General features: G+C 39.3%; 1 protein-coding gene across 1 annotated transcript; it reads right to left on the bottom strand.

The window, feature by feature from the left end:
• Positions 1–6,254: 6,254 nt before the first annotated feature.
• On the bottom strand, positions 6,255–23,836 carry RBM46 (RNA binding motif protein 46). Its single transcript, XM_071555156.1, has 6 exons — positions 23,751–23,836; positions 20,800–20,961; positions 16,691–17,158; positions 14,496–15,278; positions 7,715–7,774; positions 6,255–6,310 (listed from the first exon to the last, which is right to left on the bottom strand). The coding sequence occupies exons 1-6, from the start codon at positions 23,779–23,781 to the stop codon at positions 6,285–6,287; spliced, it is 1,530 nt and encodes a 509-aa protein (XP_071411257.1). The 5' UTR covers positions 23,782–23,836; the 3' UTR covers positions 6,255–6,284.
• Between the last annotated feature and the right edge of the window lie 1,846 nt (positions 23,837–25,682).

The following is a 25,682-nucleotide window of genomic DNA, read 5'->3' as shown; positions in this document are numbered from 1 at the left end:
ATGAGAGAATATTTTGATGCAAAACGGCATAACTAAGAGAAGTCAGCATTGGTTTAAGTAAAAGATTCAGAATAGATTTGGTTGACGACTGTTCTTGTTTTTGGGGTTTCTTTTTAAAGAAAAAACAATGTGAGCTGATAAGGAAAAAAATACTAAATAGTTTTCACTTAAATACAGTAGTTGATTGAAGCCTATTGCAGCAAAATAATTGATGACCAAGGTCAGGCTGCATGGGGCACTGAGCAACCTGATTGAGTTGAAGATGTTCCTGCTCAGTGCAAGGGGGGGTTGGCTAGATAACCTCTGAAAGGTCCCTTCCAACCCCAAATATTCAATGAATCTATAACACAGAAAAATATTTGAGGTGGGAGAAATGCCAAGCAAGACCCACAGAATGATGAAGCAGCAATGACGTGAGGAGAATTTCTAGAAAGCTAATGAGGAAGGCAGTACAGCATGAGATACAGCCTGCTGAACCAATATGGAAATTAGGCCAAAAGAGCAAACATGCAATATAGTGAAAAAGCTGAGCATAGTTCAATTTCAGGAGCTGTAATATATCTGAGTCTTATCTACACTTACTTAGATTGTTTGGGTAGGATATTCTCATTCACAGTCAAACATCTGCTTATCCGAGCATTATGAAGCCTAACAATCCAATATGTTTTCAAAAGTTATGAAACAGTTATCCATGTAATGCAATTAAAAATGCCTACTGGTACTCAGATCTTTATCCCTACATTATTCACATTCTCTGCTACTCCTTCCATGCAGCGGTAATTCTATTGCTTTTTAATTTTCTTTAAATGAACTGCTAAATGGCCAAGAGTATGAGTAAATTTCATTTAAAGCAGAATTTTTAAAATGTTTCCCAAAAATCCTTCAGAAAGTTTTTAACAAGATAATGACATGAAGTTTCCTTGAGTTACATTGGTTCTCCTCTCCAGACAGTATATATGTTTTTCCTTGGTTAGATGCCTCTCCTATCTCTAAAGACTTCTGTTTGACACTAGGATGCGAATACAAAAAATAGGCATCTCTCTACTCTGACTGGAGGAAAAAAAAGGCTTTTAAATGACTACTGGTTCACTTGTAATAATGAGGCTGTTAAAACCCTGGGAGTTGTGTGATCAGGTTGTCCTCTGCACTGAGGGATACAGCTCTATGAAATTTTCTGGCATCTTGGAAGTTCAACATTTATTCACTTCTTCCTGAAGCAGACAAGCTGTAGAACTACTACAGAGTGAGGAAGTGATGTGGAAGGCTTAGCACAAAAGTAATGCTGAAATATACAAGTTGTTTTTTTTCAGTTTTCTTCCAGTAATATTCTCCCTATCTCAGCAAATTGCTGAAAATATAAGGAAGAATAACTTAGAAAAAGTGAAATCATACCTATACAGGAGAGTGGTTTCTTTCCATTATGAAATACTGGTATATTATGCAAGTGAAATAGGTTTAACAAGTACAAATCCACAAAGACTTTTCTGGCAAAGAACTCTAGGGTAGGACAGTAAAAGTTCAGCAGACTCTCTACTGCAGCACGAATCTTCTGCTAGCCTTTTGACCAGCCCTAAAAGCAGCTATGTCTACTTGATTTTATTGGGATTGGAAATAGGGGTGAAGAAAACTGAACTTCCCAAAGACTGTGGTGTTAGTCCATTAGGTAGCTCTGTACAGAAAAGCTAGACTTGAGAGTTCACCAAATGGCTGCCCTAACAAGTACAGTATGGCTTAAAAATAATGCACTAAAACCTAAACATCTCCTTTGATTCCATGAAGAATTTGACCTTCAGTTTTCTACAAGAAGACAGAAAATAAATTTTGCACTTAGACCTTGTTGTATGGTCCTCCAAATCTGTGTCATGCTGAACTAATTTCTTGTTCTTTGCAATGAACCCAAGCTCTTGGCTATTGAAGCTCCTGAGGCACCTCCTCAGTCAGATCCACTTTGTTTCTCAGAAATGTATTCATTCATTTCTCAGGCTGCTTGCCCGAGCCCAGATACATCTTCCCAATAGATGTTATTCTGCCTTAATTATCTAAAGGTGCCAATTTTAAATTATGTACCTACAAAAAATACAGTCCTTGTCATGACAAAAAAAAGGGAGAGTAGGGTAGAGTCTCTTCCCTCATCAGCCTGAATCCAGTCCACTACTCGTCTTCCCTAGGAATGTGCTGCAAATATTAAATTCTGCTTGTGAAAAGGTACTAGGAAATGGGAAGAATTGTTGTTCCCTTCCTCTGCTGTTTAATCTGTAGAGAAAGGGAGACCTCAGGATTTGGGACAGAAGGGCCCTACTGCTGCAGGGGCCAGTATGTGTCGGCATGAATTTGGTTTTCATAGACTAGTGAATAGTTCCCTCTGGAGGAGACTGTAAGTCAATACCAACCACAGGCCCTGTCTGTGTAGAAAAAACATTCAGGGCCTGAACGGGATCTTTTGGAAGATATTAAGTCTTCTTATTCTACTTAAAACTTCACCCATCTTCAAGCAGGACATAAGATTTTCTTCTGATTCCCGTGAGCAGTTATTTGCATTTTAGAAGGCTAAAAATTCCATGTGGTCTGACATTAAATGCTTCTCCATGTAGTTAGCATGTGTATCTTTGGAAAACACCTGCCTCTAGCTGGGTCCTACACACCTGGTACCATTACTGATACCAGCTGCCATCCTGGTGTCTCGAGTGCTGCATTCATGGCAGCACAGGCTCTGCCTCCTGAGACGGTTCAGGGTGTTATTACTGATGCAGCCTGTGATGTAGTGAGCAGGGTAAACTGGCTTACTCTGTCTCTTAAACTGAACATTTAGACACAGACAAGTTGGAACAATTTCTTGTAATGGTGGCTCATTCTTAGTATGGTGAACTATGAGCAGTAGAGAAAGGAGCTCTGAATGACTACTTTAAACCTTCCCTTTTCCTGCCTGTTTTGAGGCCTATTATGACTCTAACTGCAGGAAAATTATATTTAAGACTGCCAGATCATTACCTGTTTTCTTTCCTCTGATTGTCCACCAAGTTGAACACTAAATAGCGTGAAGAGATGCTGAACTGGTCATTCTTTGTTAAACATGGCAACTGTGCTAAGAAATTCACTGGAAGAGAAGACTCAGGACAGCTGACTTCTTGGGGATTACTTTACCTCGAGTGTGCATTAACCACACATCATCTCCCATGTGACTTGCTCTTGGTTCCCCCCACCTCATCTACCATTTTTCCCCATGAAAAAAGCGGGGTTGGAAGACAGAGGCTTTTGCCTATAAATATGTTTGCTCCACAGCATTGGCTTTCATATCTGTCAGCAACCACACGATAGTAATATTAAAAAAATTTTTTAAAAAGAGGCAGCAAGACAAAAGAGGTAACTAAGAAGAAGGACCTCCTTTTCTTATTTAGGGCAAGTTTATAATGTAGTGGGTTTAGTACAAAGTAACTAAACTTTGCTTCACTGAAGTCGGTGACCTCTAATTTCAGAGGGACTTCTAGCTTCTACACCAATTACAGAACAGGATGGTACACCAATTTACTTTTTATCAGTTATGCAACAGTAATGTAAAAAACATGCAACACCATGTCCTCTCTCAGTCATAACCTTTTTAGAAGAAATACATGGCATTTATTTTTCAAGGGTTAATAAGCTCCAGTGAGAATTTTATAAATATGAAAAATATGTTTGCAGTTTGCACACTGATTAGAGATTTCTAATTATGTGTTCTAAATAAACTTCAAAAACCCTGAATTACACTGAGTGCTACTGCTGCTTCAGTTGCTTACTCCTTACACCTTTGCTCTTATCTGCAAAACAAAGACCAATTCTGCATGAGGGTTCTATTTGGCTGACATGAAACCAGTATTCATTACACTGAAAACACTGGATAATCGTTTTTACAGGCACACATGTTGAGAATGCTGAAAATAATTGCTAAGATCCAGGCTAATGTTAATAATGATGGCAGTTGTAGCTTGTAGCAAAATTGGGTTGTTGGTTTTTGTTGGGTTTTTTTGCACCAGACGGCTTCAAAGACTGAAGCAGTTGGAAATCTGATCAAGAATGATGTTATACATCTGAAAAATACAACCCCATGGCTTTCTACAGTACTGGTCAGTGAATGCTGCGTGAACAAAAGGAGGTACCTTAGTTCATAGCCCTCCTACTGGCATTCACTTTAATGTTATGTAACCTTTGTGCACCTTGTCCCACAGCTCCCTTAATTAGCTGACAATACCAATTCTGCCTAGGTAAATTGTCTGAGATTTCCATTACAAATTGAAAAAAAAATCTGAACCTTAAAATACTTGAAAAATAAAAATTAAGCTTATTTCAGCACTCTGTAGCCTAGAATTCTCAGGCTAAAAGGTACAAATACTCCTAAATTATCACCCCCTTATCTTAACAGCATGATACTGACTGTACGATTCTATCTCGAACACTGGTATTTCTCCTGGTCTTAAAAGCCACTTAGTTTAAACAAGGAGTAAATGAGTCCTCTCTTCTTTCCTCCCAACTGAGTTTCTTAGGAAATCCTAACAGTTTAAGAACTTTCAAATGTGACAGAAGCTACTAACCAACTTCCTTCTTAATTCTTCTTCTTAATTAACTTCTAACTTTTTTTTCTTTCAAGGCTTTGCTAAGCCAATTCAATACCCTTCCTCTTGTTCAGAAAAGCACTGGAGCCTCTAGCCAAAGCTTGCTGCTAGAGAAAGCAAGGTGAACTCTGCAAAGCAAGATCCTGATGGTACAATGTGTAAAATAGTAATTTATTTTTCTTTTATGCACACCAAATATGAACAGCATAAATTTAATATAAATGTTAATTCAAGTACAGAAGTGAAACACATTATTTCAACATTAAAAATTGCAACGTTTAAAACAATTATTATGTAGCTATTATCAAATGCAAATAAAATTAAACTGTTATAACTGCACCTAAATTAACAGCAAAAAGGACAATTTAATATAGTGATGAAATAAACTGAACGAAAATATGTAGTGGACCACAATAGTTGATTGCTTTTCAGAAAAATTATTCAACTTTAAATCTTTCCATTGCATTGTTTTGTCTACATAATACTCCTTTTGGACAAACATTTTTCTGACATATCAGCTTACAAATGGTACTTGCACAGGTGAGGCCCTTAGATGCTTTAATGTATGCCATTTGGCCCACTCCTTGACAAGAAACTGAAACTACATATAAAATTCCAAAAATAAGGATGGTCAAAATCATTTGTTTCAGATTTTTAAAAAGGAAAAAAGGATGTTATTTTTTTGTCATTCAATAAATAAAGCACTTGACTGAGATATGCTAAATAGTCACAATAAAAAGAAAGATGGCTCAAAGTGAATTACATATATCTGATTTTACAAATTAAAAACTATTTTCAGTTTAATGCTAAACAATATTTTTTAAGAAGAACATGGCCTGATTAGAAAGTGAGCAAGCTACTGTTCAATGTGGCTGCCACAGGCAAGCACAAGTGCCGGTTTCAAGGGATAGCCTGGGTAAAAGTAAGGCCTCTGAATACAAAAGCACACATGTGCCAACAGAGAGATGCTAACAACAGGAAATGCAACCTAGTGAGCTGTACTTAAAAGTACATGCAATTTGTATGTATCAAGATATTTCTGACCTTTGTCTCCAAGAATTAAGTATTGAACCTCAGTGTTATGACTACAGCAAATGTATCTCATGTAGCTTGATATGAAGTCCTTCAAAATACCACTCCTCCATTGACATAATGCTATACCAGAAGCAAAGATTTTCTTGGACATGTAGTTCCTATGAAATTTTGCATCAAACTAGGAAATAAATTTGAGTGTGGTATCTAAGTTTCATATCATGTATGTTTATGTATGAAAGGCGAGGTTGCCAGGATGGTGTGTTTTTGTTTTGTTGAAATTTTTTAATGTTCGCTTAAGATTTATTACTTACAACAGAAGATGTAAAAATTCCTTGTGAAACTTTAAATACAAGAGTAGGAATTGGGGCAAATTATTTCAACACTAAATATAAGATACTGGTGTATAAACTACTCCAGGTAATAAAAATCTTTTAAACAAATTATCTTTTAAAGCCCGAATTTAATCAAACTAACCAAAACAATTTAACATTCAATTTCACTAATTTTCATATCGAAATGCTTAATACACACACATGCACTTTGAAGAATTATTCATCGATAAGCATGGAATTTCCAGTAATTATGTCATCTGTGTAGAATTCTTTTTTCTTTCACGACAAGATCCAAAGCAATAAATTCCAAACTTTTCTTCTTCAGGGAAATTCAAGCTGAATAGGGTGCACAGTTGGCTGTAGAAAAAGAGGCAGAAGGATGATGAAAGAAACTTTTGACTTCAGCAAATACAGTGCACTACCCATTTCAAGATGGACTTAACTATTAAGGAACTCAAGATAATGGTACAATAAAAGCATTCACAGTCTTATGCCAATGCAGCGCTCTTCCCTTATTCCACAGCACTAACTCAATTAATAAACCGTTTAGTCAACAGTTCAAAGGTTTTGGGTTTTTTTCCTAAGAGCCTTATACTTTTTCAAAGAAACATTCTTTGGTACTGAACCTAAGTATTCTCCTCTTGTATATATCACCATCGTGGCTCGGCTTCGTGAACGAAGATTTGGGAAGGGCACTCCCCACGCTTTCTGCAAACATGCTGGGGGCTAAAGAGGCCGATGCGGGACAGGCACATCCGGTTGCAAAAGGCACAATCATATATACACTTTTGACCAAACTTTATAATAATGACCCTTTGTTTCACCTTCACTAAACACAAAGCATTAATGCGGACAAGAGTTACCTGTATCATACGTATCATAGTAGCAGTCTTTCATATTGCATATTTAACACTTTAAATCAGTGTTCTAGCAACTCAGTACCAAGTTCTGCCTGATGTAACTGTGTAAACAAAACACATATTCACTGCGTTCCATCCTTTTTTGAAGTGACTGATACTACTGAAGGCAGACTTATTCTTCTCCAAGCTCTTTTACAGAGGTCAAGATTTGCAAATTCATGTACCCTTGTCCATAAGCATCAGCATCAGAAAAACAACTAAATCTTCAGGAAAAATTCTGTGTGCCTCAGATCCAAACCTTTCAGCAGTACAGTTAACACTGAGCACAGATTTAATTTCAAACTGCCTCATAACTTTTAAAAACCATTCTCACAACACTCAAAAGTAGTAACCCTAATTTTAAAAATGGAAGAGGCCACAGTAGTGACATAAATACACATTTAAATTCATCCACAATAGCATATTCAAAAAAAAAAGTCAGAGAAGGAGACATTAGTCTTTTCCATGACACTGACTACCAAAAGAAATAGTCCGAGTACCCAGAGTAGTAACAGCCTGCACTTCTGAGCAGAAATTTAAACCCAAGCTGAAACAGCAAATAATTGAGAAATTACTGAAAAATTATTCAGAGTCATTTTCAGAGTAAAAACCATAGCTTTTTTTGGGGATGCACAATCAACAAGAACATCAGACTGGGTGATCCATCAGCAGGTTTACTGCAGTAGAGCTATGGTTTCCTTTGAAAAAAGGAACTGAACAGAGAATCTCTACAAGCCTTCTTAGAGCTGTGTATGGGAGAAAAAAAATAACTTCTCTAGCAAACAGGGCAAACACTGCAGCTAAGAAAATATCTTTGAAGGGGTAAAAACCTGAAATAAACAATCCTGGGAGGTTTACTCACCTTTACTATCCCACCATGCTGCATTCAGGGACAGCAAAGTTATATATGCTTGCTCGGGGGCTGTGATAAAAACCATTATGTGTAAGTCATCTGATAAACATTTAAGACTTCCAAATTCGTACTGTTAAGAAACTTCTTATACTAGATTCTGAGCCTTTTTAAAAATCACTAAAAAACCCCAAACCCACCAAATCACCACTTATCATGTGCATTTGCTAAACAAAGCCAGCTATTTCTGTATTTTTTTCAAACATCTTACAATTTGTACCAGGCTATTGATTGTTCCAACAGCAATATAATTGATTTTGATATAGCAAAAAATCCCTACAGCAAAACATTAAAGTAAAACATTTCACTCAAACTTTAATGTCCAAAATCTAGGGCTGCAGTCTACAGACACATTTGTTCTGAGCTACAGAGGCTGAGTACAGACTCCTGAACTAGTTTATGTAAGTTTTAGCCTTGACTTGTAAATTGCTACTGCATGCAGTATTTATGAAGTTTAAACAAGTGAATTCATGACAGTAAGATACAATGCTTGCTCCACCCATTTACTACCATTTCCTTATAAATTCTCTATGGTGAACTGGAATGAAACTGTTATTTATGTGCTATAGTTAGTTATTAAAAGGCTTTTTCTCGAGGTTTAGTGGAGATTCAGAGATTTATTAGTATATTTTTCTTTTAAATACTTACTATTAAACACTTCCAAACACTCCCTTCTACCTAAAGATTAATTCCACAAATTGTGTCTCAAGTGAGACATCACATGAAATAGCATGTGTGAAAAAACAAGGATACCCTATAGCGGAATACCCATTTAAAACCTTGCAGAACCCTGCAATCAAAGAAACTTTACCAAAACTTCTTCCATTCTTTCTCATCACCCCCCCCTAAGTCAAACTCAGTAGCTAGAGAACTCCCCAGGACTCAGCCTTTGCTACAGAGGGTGTTATCTTAAGGACTAGAAATAGGTTCTGATACCTTCCAGTATTTCCTTAAAGCAGTGAAATTCCATCAGTAGCAAGTGAAAACAAAACATGCAAACAAAAGGTAATTTTCAAAAGAATTTTCTGCTTTTCCAGGCTTCACAAGTTTACTCTTACTGAAGAAAGAGAGGTGGAAGTTCTCCTGCCATTCAGAGCACATCTACAGAACTTCGAAGTACAGGCAGAAAAGCACTTGCAGTCCCCTATGGGTGAGCCAGCTTGATTCTATAGCTACAAACCTACATTACTGATGCAAAGGGCCTGAGTGGTACCCAACACTTCCTGTTGTGGGACTGACTCTGCACTAACACTCCTTCTGGACCAGATGTGGAACACACAGTGTGTGCTAATTACACGGCTACACAGTCTCCAGACTGGAGCTGCCTCACATTTCATCAGCCTCCAGGACAGGCAATAGTACAAGGTCTTACATGTTTTTCTAACTGGATGCCACATTTAACAGCCAAGCACCATTCTGCAAATGACACTAAGGTGGTGTGTAACTTCTAAAGGCCCAGACTTGTTTCTGTAGAAATGAGATTCAAATTAATGAAAGAAGTATTAAATTCTAGGGATATTCAGGGTTTTTTTCTCATCTGCTCCCCTCTCCCTCTGCCCCAGCCCGTGCCAATATTCACCTTCTGCAACTCCAGTATGTAGCTCTGCTCTCTTACAAATGGACACCCACACATGTTAACTTCCCTACATTTAAGCAAGCCTGACACTTCTCACTCCCTTGATCTGGTAATTATTTATCTAGCAAGATTAAAATACAGCTTATTCATCTTTCAGTGAAAACACAGTTTTCTGTATTTTCCAAGAAGCACGGTTTTCAAAGTATTCAGATGACACCAAGTGGTTAATTTTTGTACTGCTCTCTTCTCAGGACTGCTGTATAACAGCACTGTACATACTGTGTAAAAACCAAGCATTCTGTTATGTGACAGGAAATACAGAAAGACATATCACAAAAGCCAGAATGCCTTGAGACTATTAATCATAGCAAAAATTTTTAAAAATTTTAAAATTCTATCAAAGCAGCCCTTTCTCATTTACTTACCTCTTAGTCTGCTTATATGCTTTAAAAAAAGAAAAAAACCACAACAAAACCAACCTGTACACATTATCAAATATTAAGTGGCCAAAAAATTAGGTTCCTGTAAGAGAAGTTACTTACCAGAAAGAATTACTCCCTATGTCATCTTTGGACACTCATGAAGAAACACACTCAAGACTTTTCCCTACTACTTACCAGAAAAAAACAAACCAAACAAAAAAACCCTCCAAAACCCAAAGAAAAACCACAACACAAGCATCAGTGCAGCTTCATTCAACATGTCAAACCATGCAAGACACTTCAGCAAGGAGGGATCCTCTGTCACATCTAGCAACCCTTTTGTAGCTGTTTCTTTCAACATAATATATACATATTTTAAGTTGAAACAAACTTCTGTAGATTACATAGGGAAAATAAGTTGTATTTTAGACTCCTTAGGTATATGTTTCAGTATCACAAAAATGCCAACTTGCAAATGGGGGGTTTGATCAATATGGAAGATGTGTATCTTTCAAAAGTCAGCCTTGTATGTTTGCTTCAAAAAAGGGCTCTGTGTGCTCTTTGCAAGGCCAAATCTTCACAAACAAGAATTCACAGAGGCCATAAAAGAAGGGAAAAAAAGAGTATAGTTCAAAGATAACAAGACTGTATTATTAGCACTAGGCCATTATGTAGACAGCTGTCAAAAACCAATCGTGGCATTTGGAAATTTGCTAAAATAACAGTTCACATTAATTGTGATTGTATGGCACACTGAAGTGCTAAAAAGTTTTAAAATACCATTAATATAAATCCACCTTAAAATCTTTACCCTATAGCACTTGTAATTATATTTGAAGAGATAAAAATCTCAATGCATACCTTATTCATTTTTTTTAAATTGTATGCAGTCAGGATTTGCCCACAGCTGTGAATAATCATTCTTAATCTAATTTAAAACTGTTCTGGAGAGTACAGGACAGAAAATATTACCTTCAGATAACACTACCTGTAAGACAAACTAGGCAGGCATGTATGGTCAAGCATAAAACCTGAAATTGTCTTCATTTTTCCTTTGAGGAGAGCTCACACAATTATTTTAAGTTCAGCACCCTTCTTACCTTTTACGTTCAGGATTGCACAGGTTACATAAAGGTGTGGCCCCTAATTTTCATTGCGAGAAAATCAGGGAAACAGACACTCGACCAGCAAAATGCTGCTCACATTGTGTACAGAATCAGGCATAGATACTTAGTCATTTTATTATTCAAAATAACCTCTCATCACTTTGACTATCTGAATGCACAACCTTCTGGAGGTGGTCTACAAATGCACAACAAATATCACTGCTAAAGTGTAGACAATGTATAAAGCTTTGCCCTTTGGAGGTTCTTCTTCCTCCAAGCTCTTTTGGGCATACCAAATCAAAACCAAGGAGAAGCAAGGACATAAGCAAAAAGAAAAAGCTTATTTACATCTTAGTCATGCATTGCAGAAAAAAACCCCAAATAAACCAACAAGCAAAAAACCCACACACAAAAACCCCACAAAACAAAAAAATGGGGGCATCATAGTCAAGCCTGAAATAAGTGTCCTACAAACTCATCCAACAGAGAAATCTCACCACAGCCCACATATCACGACACTTCCAGAACAAGTGTTGTAGCGGTATGAGGAAGAGAAGAATGGCAACATTCTTTTAACAGTTTGCTATCAGAAATAGCTTTTCCAATTCATCAAAACTAAAACAGGTGAGGAAAAAAAACCCCAAACTAAAAAACCCCAAACCACAGAAATGGGAGGGAGAGTAAAGGGGAAATAAAGGGGAACAGTGAAGTCTTTCCCAAACTACCTCTCAGGAACAGCAGTGAAGCAGTCATCAATAACACAGGGCTTCACATACCCTTTCAGTTACTATTTCTGCTTCCATTCCACTGAAAAATTTTGTTTCACTGGCCCAAAATTATTAGGTAAATGCATTTTAATAAGCATTTTTTTGTCTGTTTTCCTTTCTCTTCCTTGCATTCCTACAGTAGATTCAAATTTTAAATCCCGTGAATGCAGTCCTGGGCCCTGTATGCATGCAAAGCTCATGGGAAAACCATTATTCACTGTATTGTGTGATCTCATTATGCTTCTATCCAGAGTTGCACTATACGGGATCACCAACTCTGATGCCTCAGACAATGCAGGGAAATAATAGTAATTGAAGTCAAACCTGTTTGAATTTCCTTGCTATTGTAAGAAACTCAGAAAGAACTTATCTACCACCACTGAAAAACTAAAACACTTAAACCCCAAAAGCTTTTGCCTTGCTCCAATTCAGAAGTAAAAAACAGTAATAATAAAAATTATCCAACCAACTTCCGACACACTGAGACACAGGAACTGGTTCATATTACCTGAACGTGCCTATCATCTTCAACTTAGTTCTTCACTGAAAGAATTCAAAAGAAGAAAGAGGAAAGTGGGGAAGGGGAACAGAGAAGATAGAGAAGGTCTAAAACAAGTGGAGATGGGCAGAGAAGAGCAGAGGAGAAGTATAGAATGGCAAATGAAAAGAACTGGGAAGGTCAAAGAAAGGCAGAGAAGGAAAAAGGGCAGAGCATGGCACGGACTCACAAAGATTGGAAGAGATGGGCAAAAAAGAAGGGTAGAGAAGGAAAAGGAAAGGTAGAAGAGAAACAAAGGACAGAGAAGACGGGTAAAGGAGAAGAGTGAAGACAGATGGGCAAGAGAGTGGAATGAGGGCCAAAAGGGAAGACAGGCAAAGAAGAAAGTCAAAGGGAGAAAGAGAAGGGTCAAGAAAGGCAGAAAAGGTTGAAGAAGGGGAGAGAAGGTCAAAAAATGGACTGAGAAGATGGGAGATAGAAGGATAAAGAAGGCGAAGTGGAAACAGAATGAGAAGAGTAAAGAAGTCCGAAGTATGGGAAGAACATGACAGAGGATGAAGCAAGGCCAGGCCAAGGCCCTAGCAGAGTATTTATAGAATCACAGACTATTCTGAGTTGGAAAGGACCCACAAGGATCATCAAGTCCAACTCTTAAGTCAATGGCCCACATAGGGGATTGAACCCATGACCTTGGCATTATTACAACCAAGTTTTAACCAACTGAGCTAATCTCAGGGTAGAGACCAGTGGAAAGGAGCAGAGAAGAAGGGCAGAGATCAAGCAGAAACGAGCAGAGAAATCAAATCAAAAGGGCAGATACTGGCAGGGACAGGCAGAGAAGTGCGAACACTGGTGGTTGGAGAGGGGACAGAGAATGGGAGAGAAGAGCAGAAGAGCAGTAAACATCAAAGAAGGGCAGAGAACTTGAAGGATGGGGATAGGCTACGTAGATCTAACCAAGTCAAGAAGGGCAGAGAAAAAGGGCAAAGGAGAAAGGCAGAGACTGGCAATCTCAGGCAGAGAAGGTCAAAGAATAACAAGGATAAGAAGTGGGGACAAGGAAAGGGGAACAGAGAAGGGGCAAGAAGAGGGTGGACTGGGAAGGGGCAAAGGGAATGGAAAAGGGGTAAAAAAGGGGAGATATTGAAAGGGATATAGGGAAAAGGCAAAGAAGGAGGAACAGGTAAGGGACAAAAAAGTGCAGATGGCAAAGGGAAGGGGGCCAAGGGGCAAAAAAGAGGGGATAGGCAAGGGGGGACAGGGGAGGGGCCATCAAGGAGGGGCAGAGCAAGGAAATCAAACCTCTGATTCTCGGATTCATTAGAAACCTCTTTTTGTAATTACAGAAGGATATATTGTTGAAAAAAGACTAGTGAACATTCATATCATGATACAGCATTTACTGATCTAGTCATGCTGTAAGAAATCACACAACAAATACACAGGAACATTACTCAGTGGATTGGATCAAAGAAATTATGTGATGGCTCATAATACTTGTAAACATTATAAAGATCGGTCTTATTTCATCGTCAAATATTACAGAATGAAAAGGCCAGGAAAAGAACTAAGAATAAGAGAAACTGTTCAAAAGAACAAGCAGAATACACAAGGCTTTGAGAGTATGACTTATCAAACCATTATGATATGGCTCTGTAAAAGCCCTTAAATCTGAGTAACAGATAAAATTCTGATTTGAGCATGAAGTTTGATCAGATGACAACGACAATTACTAATGAAACACCCTGGCACTAGAAATTAGTTTTGCTTTCCCAATGGTGTGTGTTGCATGTCCTGAAAAATGATGGCCAGGAACTATATAGCCAAAGTTTTATATGTTGTATTATTTATGTATTTTACTTTATAGAACAATACTATCAGAACTGCAGTGATCTGTGTTCTTAATTATGAAAAGAACAGATCTTAACATAGCTTTTTATAGTACAAAACACTTTCTTTTCTAATAGTTGCATACTAATTTTAAAAAATATTATGTATATATATATCTAAATGAAGATGCTAAAATACAGACTTTCAAATAAATTTTCAGCATCATAATCATCACACAGATTACTTAAGTTACTTACATGTCATCTAGTTTTTCCTTATGCATCATTATGGTAGATAAATGTAAGCAAAAAGGATCCTGGCACTGCACTGTTTAGATGTTTACACAGTGTTTCTTCAGTACTCTCACCTGATGGTCCGGACTCAACTGATCCCAGAACCAATTCTTCTGTAGACTAGATTATACTTTATATAAAAATACACACACGCACCACGATATATATACACAAAAAACAACTTCAAAGTAACTTTTCTAGCTTTGGTTCTTCAGAACTAATCAAAGTGTTAATGCTTACCTAGATGTAAAAGTGTGAACTGTGCTGCCAATTCCTTTGCATCTTCTACTGTTGTACAGAGTTTTTCCGGCATGAAATAACTCTGAGAATCATCTGCAATACTAGAAATAAGCACCCGGTACACCAAGAGTATTTTCCCATCCTGACTTGTAGTTGAATACAAGCAGTACTCTGGTGGTGCCCAGCTATTTTTGTGACAAAAATAATCCAGATGCATTACTGCAGAACTGAAGTGATTCAGCTTTAAAGAATACATGCTAATTGGAGTAAGCTTTATTCCTGGAAAAAAGGAGTATGTACTTCTTTCAACTTCAGGGGAGCCTGGACTGTGCTGACCGTTAAGACGAGCTGAAAGACTTGCTGGTTTCCCCAAGGATTTTTGAGCACCATCTTCTTTGTTAGGAAACCCTAACAGATTTTCAGAACTCGGATTTATCTGACCACTAAAGTGTTGCTTCCAAGAATTTTCCTTGTTAACTGGCTTTGCCAGTGTGACCTCAATACTGGCTCCATCAATGCATTTTCCATTCATTACAGACATAGCAGCAACTGCATCTTCTCGGTGGAAAAAGTGAACAAAAGCATAGTCTCTCAACTTCTTCACACGTTCAACTACTCCTGGCTTGAACTTGTTGAATTCAGCTTTAATTTTGTCTTCTGTAGTAGATATCATTAAATTTCTCACATACAATACTTTAACTCTCTGCATAGTTTCCTCATCAACTACTTTCTCAGGATCTGCCCAGTCTACTTGAATAGTGTGACCCCAGGGCTGGAACGTTCCTGCAGCAAACAAGCATTATGTAAATAAGAAACATTCTTATCAACTACCTCTACAAAAAGCAAACATGATGCATACCACATGAAACTGGGGTTTGTTGCCTTCATCTGCTTAAACAACTTGAAATTGATAATGGGGCTCTGCAAAAATGCTGTGTTCTATCTGTACCCTTTGGGCTCATTAATAGCCACAAGATGCCAAAACACACTTTGTGACCTACATATTCACATATAAAGAGACCAAAAGCAATGCATTTCACTAGCTAGCAAATGCAGCCTCTTCAGTTATATTAGTACTTTAAACAATATGATCAACACCTGGAAAAAGTCATCTTAAATATCTATCACTAGCACAAGCCTTACTCCATCTTACAGCAGATGCCAGAACCTAAACTAAAAAGAAAAAACAAACAAAAAACCCCAAACCAAAATAAAAAAAAAAAAAACCACAAAACCCCACCACAAACCACAAACCCACTTTGTCAACCCATCATTTTGCATATCACTAGCTGATTTTACGTATTTCTTCCATTACTTTGCATACATATATACACGCATATATTATATATGTAATTATATGTTTTACATTATTGTGTTTTATTATTGTATATTGAATATCATACGTTTGCACAGATATATATATAATGTACATACTATATAATTCTTCCTACCACTGTCAGCAATTAACATAAAACTTGCCTGCATCTTAGACTCAATAAATACAGGGAGTTTTAGAATTTATTTTGTCAAGGGCAATTGCTGTATTAGCTGTTTCAATGACTTTCCTTCTTCAACTATATTATTTCATTTCCTCCCTATTTACTTTCTCTTCCTTTCTCTTCTAGAATTTCCCTTTTTTAACTGTATCTTTATCTAATCCCTCCTTTTTAAGTACATTCAATCTCTTGTACTTTCCCTTCCTCAAAATGCATAAAGGTGAAAAGAAAAGTCATCTTCTACTTGCTAAACTCTTATTTTCTAGTAAAATATTTAAGAGCTATTTTCCAATATTCTTAAAATATGAAACATCAATAACATCACTCATGACACCCAAAGAAAATAAGGGACACATTCAAGCGCTACACTTTCTAAGGTCAGGTTTAATTTGCGTGCAGGGCCAAGCACATGTCAATACAAACTGGATGTGTGCCCACCCAAAAGCAGATTGGTGTAAATTACAGTAGCTCGTGTTTATAAAACTCATGTCTGTTTTTTCATTGTCAGAATTGCTTCAATTTCAGCTTCTTAAAAAAAAAAAGTACAAAATCCCCAGAAGTGATTAGCCAAAAAGCACTACTTCAGTTTTGTAAAAACACCTTAAAGAATGGAAAACAGGGATGATCCACCACCTGGCCCCCCACAATATGAAATGGATACTCCCCACAAAAACTCAGTTGAGTAACAAACTGTTTTACCTGGGATTAGTCGTCTTCGAGCCATGGCAGCTGCTCTGTGAGATTCATATTCTACAAAGGCAAAGCCACGATTTTTAGTTTTGTCTGTGGCATTTGGATAAACAATGACATCCACCACTCCTTCTGTAACTTTTTTCATTTCATTCAGTATTTCTTCTTTCTTCTTATCTTTAGGAATTGCTCCAATAAATAGTCTGCAGTTGTCCAAGCTTACGCAGACACCAATAAACTTTCCTGGACGAATTTCGTAATTATTAAGAATCTTGATGGCCAGCTGGGCTTCCTCTTTAGTTGTGTACATCACAAAAGCATAGCCTCGATTTTCCCCACTGAATTCCATCATCAGCCTGAGCTCATAGATCTTCCCAGCTCTCTCGAAGACAGGAACTAGTTCATCTTCATACATATCACGAGGAATCTTACCCACAAAAACTTCACATCCACGAGGGGGTGGAGGACCTTTCCAACCTTAAAACAAATTGTCCAACAGCAATCTTAGCACACATGCCAAACAGGCACACTTCCTCCACACCCAGTTTGAAGGTGGGAGTTAGTTATTTTCAGTCTCAACTGAAAACTAGCACGTTTTCATCCATTATTTCTTATTTTTGTTATGTTTAAATAAAAAAGGCCAGAAGCCCACAATTCGTATTTCTTTTAATCCCATCTTTGGGTTGTTTTTTTTTTTCCAGTGAAGTCTGTATGACAACACAGTGAGCCTGACATTATTTAAAGCACCAACAAGTTTGCTAAGAGTCTACCCTTCTATCATTTTTTGTCTCTTACAATTTTGTCAGTAATTAACAAAACCAACAGAGACAACTGAGAAAGAACATCAGCTCTATTTTCTATTACAACATTTGAGTTGCACAATGTTTCTCTGCACTTCTTGCCTTTATTTTTAGAAATTTTGGTCAGGGTCCCAAATGCAGCACTGATTGTCCTTCAAAAAAATAAACATTTTGCTTCCACCTTCGTCACAAAGGTAGGATATGGAGTCATCCTTTCCTCAAAAGGCAAAAAGAATGAATACTTACCCTCTAAAAACAGATCACAGTTTTCACAGGCTGGTTTGGATAGTAGGAAAAAAGGAAATAAATAAAAAATTTCACAGAACAAGTCAGTCTCTGGCTGACATCTGAAAGTTTAAGCCAGGGACATTCATACATTCTTTCACATCTCTGTCACATGTGCTGAAATGTGTGTTCAACAGATAATGCAAAAACACATTTGTGCATTTAAAAATATGGAGCTATGGCCTGCAAAATAACAGCACTCCATTTTCCCAAAATAATGAAAAAATAATCTTTAAAAAGTTTGTTTGATTTTGCTTCTCCTTTTAAATTGGACAAATCAGGTGGAAGGTTCGAAGGCAGACAAATCATGACTAAGAGCTTTTTCTAAAGGTTTTGACAGGAAAGGCTTTCTGCAGGAGAAAAAGCAAGGAGTACAAAGACGGTAGAAAAAAAAGTGACACAAAATTTACTAAGTACTAGTAAGGAAAGGCAAAGCATAAGGAGGCAAGGTGAAAAAAATAATTACTGCTGACAAGTTAAAACAAGAAGGTAATTAAATAACTTACTTTGGCTTGAAATTCAGAATACACTGTATTTAGATGATTTTGTAATTAACACTTTTTCCTTCATTTAAGTATTGTCAAAGAGCCTCTAATTTACTTGTGGAAAAAAAATTAAACAGAATTGGGAATTTTTTGCCTTCTCACAGAAAAATTTTGCATGTATAAATTTTACATACACTGTGCACTAAGAACTACACAGGGAAGCTACTGAGGCATTAGGATTGTCAGGTATTTGGAGCCCCACTGCCATGACTTACCCAGGAAAATGCTCATCTCTGTTCCACAAAGCATTCAACATCTCTATCACTTTCAGTTTTATAAACATTTATAACCACTTCAGCTGAGGTCTGATCAGACACAGTAACTAACACCATTTGCAGGCTATGCTGCCATCATTCCCACAAAAAAAGCCTAAACCAACTGCACACCGTTTAGGAGCTCCAAACACAAAAGCAACTCCACACCTCAGTCAGGAAAAAAGAGAGGAAAAGCTACGCTTGATTGCATAGGCAAGTAAGGAAATTAAATTACAATCTTCATTCATTAACCAGACAAGCTTTTACCATCATTCTCAGCTTGGCGGCAGTCAGTAAAATCCACCTACTACACAAAAAGCCCCCCTTCTAATTTTAAAGCTGCATCCTAACTTAGCACTGCAGCCAAGGGGAAGCAAGCTACGACTCCTGACTTCAAGAACTGGTCTGTGCCTCATTTGCCAATGAGTGACATGTATTGAGCAGAGCAAACATGGAAAGTGAACCAAAAGCAATTTTCAAGTAGTTGACTGGAGAGTTTCCTTGACTGGGCACCTGATTCATCACTCCATGACAGAATACAAGACTCCTATTTTTGCAGCAGTTCAAGTAACCAAATTTCAACCAACACTACAGTTACAACCCTCCCACTGTTGGTGATATCCATGCCATCTTAAACTTCCATGTAATTCCCATGGTTTACACACCTAATGGCATCATTATGTCTGCAGCCATCTAAGCAGTCGACCTTAAGAAAACAGTGAAAAATCACTTTTCACTCTTTTTTCTTTTAAATACACTACAGATACATTTTCCACAAGCAGCATAAACTGAACATGAACTGTGCTGCTGCCAGGTGGAATAAAACCTTTAATTTTTTAGGATAATTTTCAGCACTATTTGCTGAAAACAGAACTGACTCTGAGACTTACCCTTTGGCAGCAACACAAGCTGTAGGAACCACATCTTAAACAAGCAAAATTCATAGTGAAAATCCTAATTTACAAAATTATTGTAGTTCCTTACAAGCTGTCTCAAACATTCAAGTCTCATCTGGGTTAGACTCAGTTACATTAATTCGGGGCAATTTCCAGCCTAAACAAGTATGAAAATACATGATTTTAAGGAGAGATACATAACTAACATCTATGAACAGATTTATTGAAGACGTACCTTGTCAAACATATCTAGTTTCAGAAAAGATTAACAGATTAACAAAAGTAGCTTCACTAAACAAATACATCTAATATTATCTAATGTTCTAATTAAAAATCATAATTACAATGTAACAATTGTATAAATTATTTAAGAACAGGCTGAAGCCTCAGGAAGCAGCCAGTGATGCCCTGCTGTTCTTTTTCCCATCCCATTTTCAAAATAGTTTCACAGGGGTTCCTTTGGCTATTTTACACAGGCTAAGGAACAGTATATACAAAAATTTTAGGCAGGAAAAACTTCCAGACAGAAATAATTTTGATGCAACCATATCTTAAACTACACAGAACAATGAATAACACAGTTCATGCTTATGAGCATGACTTATAAAGACATGGGTTCATAGGCCACAAGTAAGAATGAACTGAAAGAGCAGCACAAAGAATCTTCCTTCTTTCTGCTGAAGTACATAATTTGATTCAAAATGAACAGTCACTGTATTCCATGTCATACAGTCAGGATCAACAGCAATAGCGAAATCCTTGTACATTGCTGATGTCAACGTGGACACTGCAAAAATTATTCAAAATAGAAGAAATGCTTCACCACCAACTGTGAAAACAAAACAAGTTAGATTATCTTCACTGGTGTTCTTTCAGGGAACAGATGTTTTCTAAAAAAAACAAAAGTGCTTTGGCCAATGCCATTGGTAAGGGGTAAGACAAGACATAAACCAGGTTATGCTTCCAACACCAGCTTGTTTTTCCCTTCTGTGCCACTAAACATTTTCAAGCATGTGCTCAATCACATGGAACATGCTCAGCATCTTCAGCTCCACATTTGTTCTGCTTCTTGTCAACTTGAGCTGCTTTTAAAGCTGTGACTTTTTAAATCTACCAAGAACAAACATTCAACATGGTCTAGCTCAAGAGATTTTAAACTGCTGCAAACTGTAAAGCACATGAGGACCCTGTACCTGTTGTGTTGCACCGTTTTCTTCAGCTTCTACTACTGGTCACTGTGTCAAGATACACAACATGAGGTTACACAAATTTTCAGTCCGATTCAGTACAGCTCCCCTAATAGAAAGGAAACTTCATAATCTCAAAAGAAATGCTTACCTGGTGGAGGACCACCAAATTTCCTTTGCCCATTCTGTTGAACCATGCTGTATCCCGTCTTCTCCATCAGGGCAAGTAACGCAGCCCCATTCTGGGCACCACTTCGCATTGTGCCACACCCATTGGCTGCAGGTTTATTGTCCTCCTCCATCTCTGCAACAGCTTCAACAGAACATGCCAGATATTCCATTTCAGCTAATGCTGAATTGGTAAATGCACACAGAAGCTACTAAAACACAGAACAACCGAGGCTAATTTGCTTAATTACTGTTACTTTGTTTAGCATAATGCTTCAATCCTACATCCTACCACCATAATCTTGGGTATTTGCTTTCAGACTGTTCTGTAGCTGTGACAGTCTTGAACTTTAACCAACATCTATAAATTCTATTTTCAAACTCTTACAAATGGTAATACAGCTATCACAATATATGTATCATAGCAACTTTTTAAGAATGCTGCCATTCAAGTAGAAGAATGAATTCTTTCTTAAACCACATAGTGCAGCTTTATAAGAGATAGGCTACTTGAAGTGACAAGTTCCATTTTCTTTTTAATACATTTCATAAAAATATCTATTATTTCAAAACTCTCTTTTAAGAAATATTGAAGAAACACACTAAATACATGCCCTATTAATATAAAAACTCAAAGAGTTAATGAGCAAAAGTAATTAATACCAATATAAAATTAGGTCAAACTCTCTGGCAAAATCAAGGATTTGGAACAATCCCACCTCTGGGATCCCTATTTTTTCATGGCTTTATCCATTTTCACAATTTAAAAAAACTAATCAAGTTTATCAATATGGTTGCTGCTGCTCTATCCACTATTTCTCTGGCATGCCAAGACCTCACACAACAGCTTTAGGTTTCTGTCATCCAGGTGATGGGAAACAATCACACCATTTGGTAATTACCAATTTTACTAGTCAAGCACCTAAAAAAAAACAACTTTCAAGTCAGATTTTTTTTTCACTGCCTCTTTTTCCTTCCCCAATTTATATATTATTTTCCCAAGATTTTCTGCCTTAAGCTCCACGATACTTAGACAAGCAACCTTCTCCAACACTTCAATCCTTTGTCCAACTATCACGCTGCTCCTTCTCCAAAAGAAATGCTGCCTTAAAAACTCATCACCAGAATTATAAGGTTCAACTGTTTGTTCTTCAATGTCCCTTATATTTTCAGCTTGTTCTGTCTTCAGGTTCAGCCTCCAACAAATAATGTCCTGAGACATGAGCAGTTTCTGTGTTCCAAAGAACTACATTTAAAATCATTTAAACACAAATGTTTCTTGCCAACACACTATTATTTGCTGAGCAATGAGGGTTTCTAAAAGTATCTTGAAAGCAGATAATAAAGAAAACTAAATCAAAGAGAGTAAAGATTGCATAAGCATTCACATGTCTGTCCCTTTATTAGACTTCCACTACTCAACTTCCAAAGAAACCAATTATCTCCAGCACAGCAGTAAAATCAAACTTGTTGCACTGAACACAACACTGCCCAGAGAAAGGGGGATTCAAAACCAGTTTACACCTGCATCCTTTTTCTACAATCTGAAGCTGAAGCCACCTTCTTTTCAGCTTGTCACTTCTGGTGCTTTTGTAATAACTTACTAGTTTGAGCTCAATTATCCAAATGAACCAAACTATCTACACAGATTATTTATTTTACTTGATAGGTATTGAACTCCCTACCACTAGCAGAAACAAGAACTAGTAAAAATAAAGCCAAATAAACCACTGAAAATAAGTATTAGTAGCTAATATACCAAATGTTATCCCACCCATCTTTACACATATTAAAGGTAGCTGAATGATTGCTGGTCACCCTAAGCCAGCTTTTGCCTCCAGACACAAAACATTAACCACGTCCATGGTTCCTATTTCTCTTATCCTTCACCTACACATTTCACTGAAAACTACCCCTGTATCTCAAATTAAAATGATTTTGCATGAATTTAAGTTTTTAAAATACTATACACTAGATTTACAGAGTGATGAACTGTTCCCCTGCCCCATTTATGCATGTTATGCAATGATATCACTGCCCACAGGTGGCCTTCCCCTCTCTTGCTCTCCAGCTTGGCCATTCAAATGTGCTTAAGTCAAAGTAATAACCGTTCTCCAGTGTGTTCTTTCCACAACAACCTTCATATGACATTACAGCAGATTCCACAAATACATTAATTAGAATGACAATAAACAGAACTGTGATTTTTCCCATTATTAGACAAAAAGACTTTTGGTGGAAATATATCTATTTTGTCTTTTCTATAAAGCTGGCATTCATTTTGGGGCAGGACTATATGCAAACAACCACTCTGGAGAAGTTTATGACATCTGTCACCAGACATTAAAAAATCCAAACCACGAACAAGTCCTGCCTCCACCAAAATGAGATTCCAAAAGAAAGCAGGGTAGAGTACAAAAAATATCACCAGCAGGAAACAACAGTAATGAGTCTTATCTGCTGCTAGAAATGTCCCATCTCCTTTCAATAAGTGAATTAGACTTTTGTCACAGCCTACCAGCTACACAGGGATTCCATAATTAGGAAATCTTTCAGGAGCTTCAGGCCTAAGAAGGTATGGAAATAATAATGGAGCTGGAGCAAGAGAGGGGCAAATTGATATTCCCTTTGTCTCGGTGAGTTCGAACACCTGGACAAGAACGTCGTTATCCATAAGCACAGCAGGGGAACACCAGACTGGAATCATGGAGGCTGATGCCCACAGGGGCCAGGAGGCCCATGGAGGAAACGAGCCGACCTCGGGCGGGGCCCAGGGCACGAATGCCACGCATGTGGGGCAGTGAGGGAAGAGAAGAAACCCGACAACTCCGGAATCACCCAGCGCTCCCGCCGCCGACTCGCACGTCAAGGCCCCTCCTCCCTCACCGCGCTGCCTCCGTCCTTCCCCACAGCACGGCAAGGACCCGAACCCACCGCTATCCCCAGGGAGACGAGGCCACGGCATAACTCTTTATCGTCCAGTCAGGAGCTGTACGCCACACAGGGCCGCTCAGGACGGCGGAAACACTTAAGGAACCGCCTCCTCCCTTTCCCCGGGCGGCGCCGGCAGCCCCCGCACCCAGCGCCTCATGCACCCGGACAGCGCCCGCAGCTTTCCCTCGCTCGGGCCCGATCAGCCAATCAGCAGGCGCGGGGGGCGGGCATGGGCGCAATTGACAGGCGACGCCAGCCAATCGCGGCGAGGCAAGTGTGCCCGGCACGCGGCGCTCCTTTAAAGGCTGCGACGGTTGGGTGGGGGGGCACGGGCGGCGCGTGCGCTGCGGCCGCCGGAGCCGTTGGGGCGGTGCGCGCTGAACCCGCCCCGCCCGCAGGAACCGCCCCCGCAGCCGCCCCCGCACCTGCACCCGCTCCTCCCGCCCCAGCCGCCCCCGCACAGCCTCCGCAGCCGCCCCCGCTCCTCCCGCCCCAGCCGCCCCCGCTCCTCCCGCCCCAGCCGCCCCCGCACAGCCTCCGCAGCCGCCCCCGCACCTGCACCCGCTCCTCCCGCCCCCGCACAGCCTCCGCAGCCGCCCCCGCTCCTCCCGCCCCAGCCGCCCCCGCACAGCCTCCGCAGCCGCCCCCGCACCTGCACCCGCTCCTCCCGCCCCCGCACAGCCTCCGCAGCCACTCCCGCCCCAGCCGCCCCCGCACAGCCCCCGCAGCCGCCCCCGCACCCGCTCCTACCGCCCCCGCACAGCCCCCGCAGCCGCCCCCGCACCTGCACCCGCTCCTACCGCCCCCGCACAGCCCCCGCAGTCGCCCCCGCTCCTCCCGCCCCCGCTCCTCTCGCCCCCGCGGCCCCCGCTCTTCGTCCCGAGTTCCCGCTCCATTCCAAAAGGAGTGGCAGCTGTGAACGTTGCTATTTGCTTTTTGGAACCTGGCTGGTAACTTTTCATGGCCTTTCGATTATATCTGCTCTTAGAGAGTGTATTTGGGCCTTGGATGTTGCCTGGTGCACACCTGTGCTCCAGTGTTGTGCAGGTCCATGTTGATCAGTAATACCTAAGTGAAATACCACAGAATCAATTAGGTTGTAAAAGACCTCCTAGATCATCAAGTCCAATTATGACCGTACACCACTATGTAAACTAGAACTTGGAATTAGGTGCCACATCCAGTCTCCTTAAACACATCCAGGAGCAGTGATTACACCACCCTTCTGGGCAGCCCATTTCAATGTCTAATCACCTTTCCTGTGAAGAAAACCTTGCTAATGTCCAACCTAGACCTCCCCTGGCGAAACCTAGGGAATGACCTGAAGTTGCATCAGAGGAGGTTTAGGTTGGATAGTAGAAAGAGATTCTTCCCCCAGAGAGTGGTTGGGCTCTGAACAGGCTCCCTGGGAAAGTGGTCACGGCACCAAACCTGACCAAGTTCAAGAAACATTTGGATGATACTCTCAGGAACATGATGTGACTCTTGGATGTGATCTTGTGTGGAACCGGGACTCGGACTCAATAATCCTTATAGGTCCCTTCCACCACAGCATATTCTGTGATTCTCTCTCCTCTTGTCCTATTGGTGTTTGCCTGGGAGAAGATGTGTCTGTTTTCAATCCTTGCTGCCTTAGGTAATATTTCAGTCTCTTGAAAATGAACCCCATGAGCTTCACAGACACTCGCCAGGCCAGTTGGGTTAGAGGGGCTGCACTTCTGGCCCTGCTCCTGAACTCCCATTGCAACTCCTTAGGACTCATGTGAGTAGGCACACATCAAACATGCCAAGGCCAATAGGCAGTGTGGGATTAGTTTGCGAGTTCTTCAAGTTGTTTTCAAAATCTTGTGGCCTGTTTTCCCCATCTGACAAATGAAAGTCTTTCAAAATCAATATGCTTTCACCAAAGACTTCTCCCCCTCCCTTTTCCTA

This window comes from Pithys albifrons, chromosome 5, assembly GCF_047495875.1.
Source record: "Pithys albifrons albifrons isolate INPA30051 chromosome 5, PitAlb_v1, whole genome shotgun sequence".
Taxonomy (NCBI): domain Eukaryota; kingdom Metazoa; phylum Chordata; class Aves; order Passeriformes; family Thamnophilidae; genus Pithys; species Pithys albifrons.
This window is presented reverse-complemented; position numbering and strand designations above follow the sequence as displayed.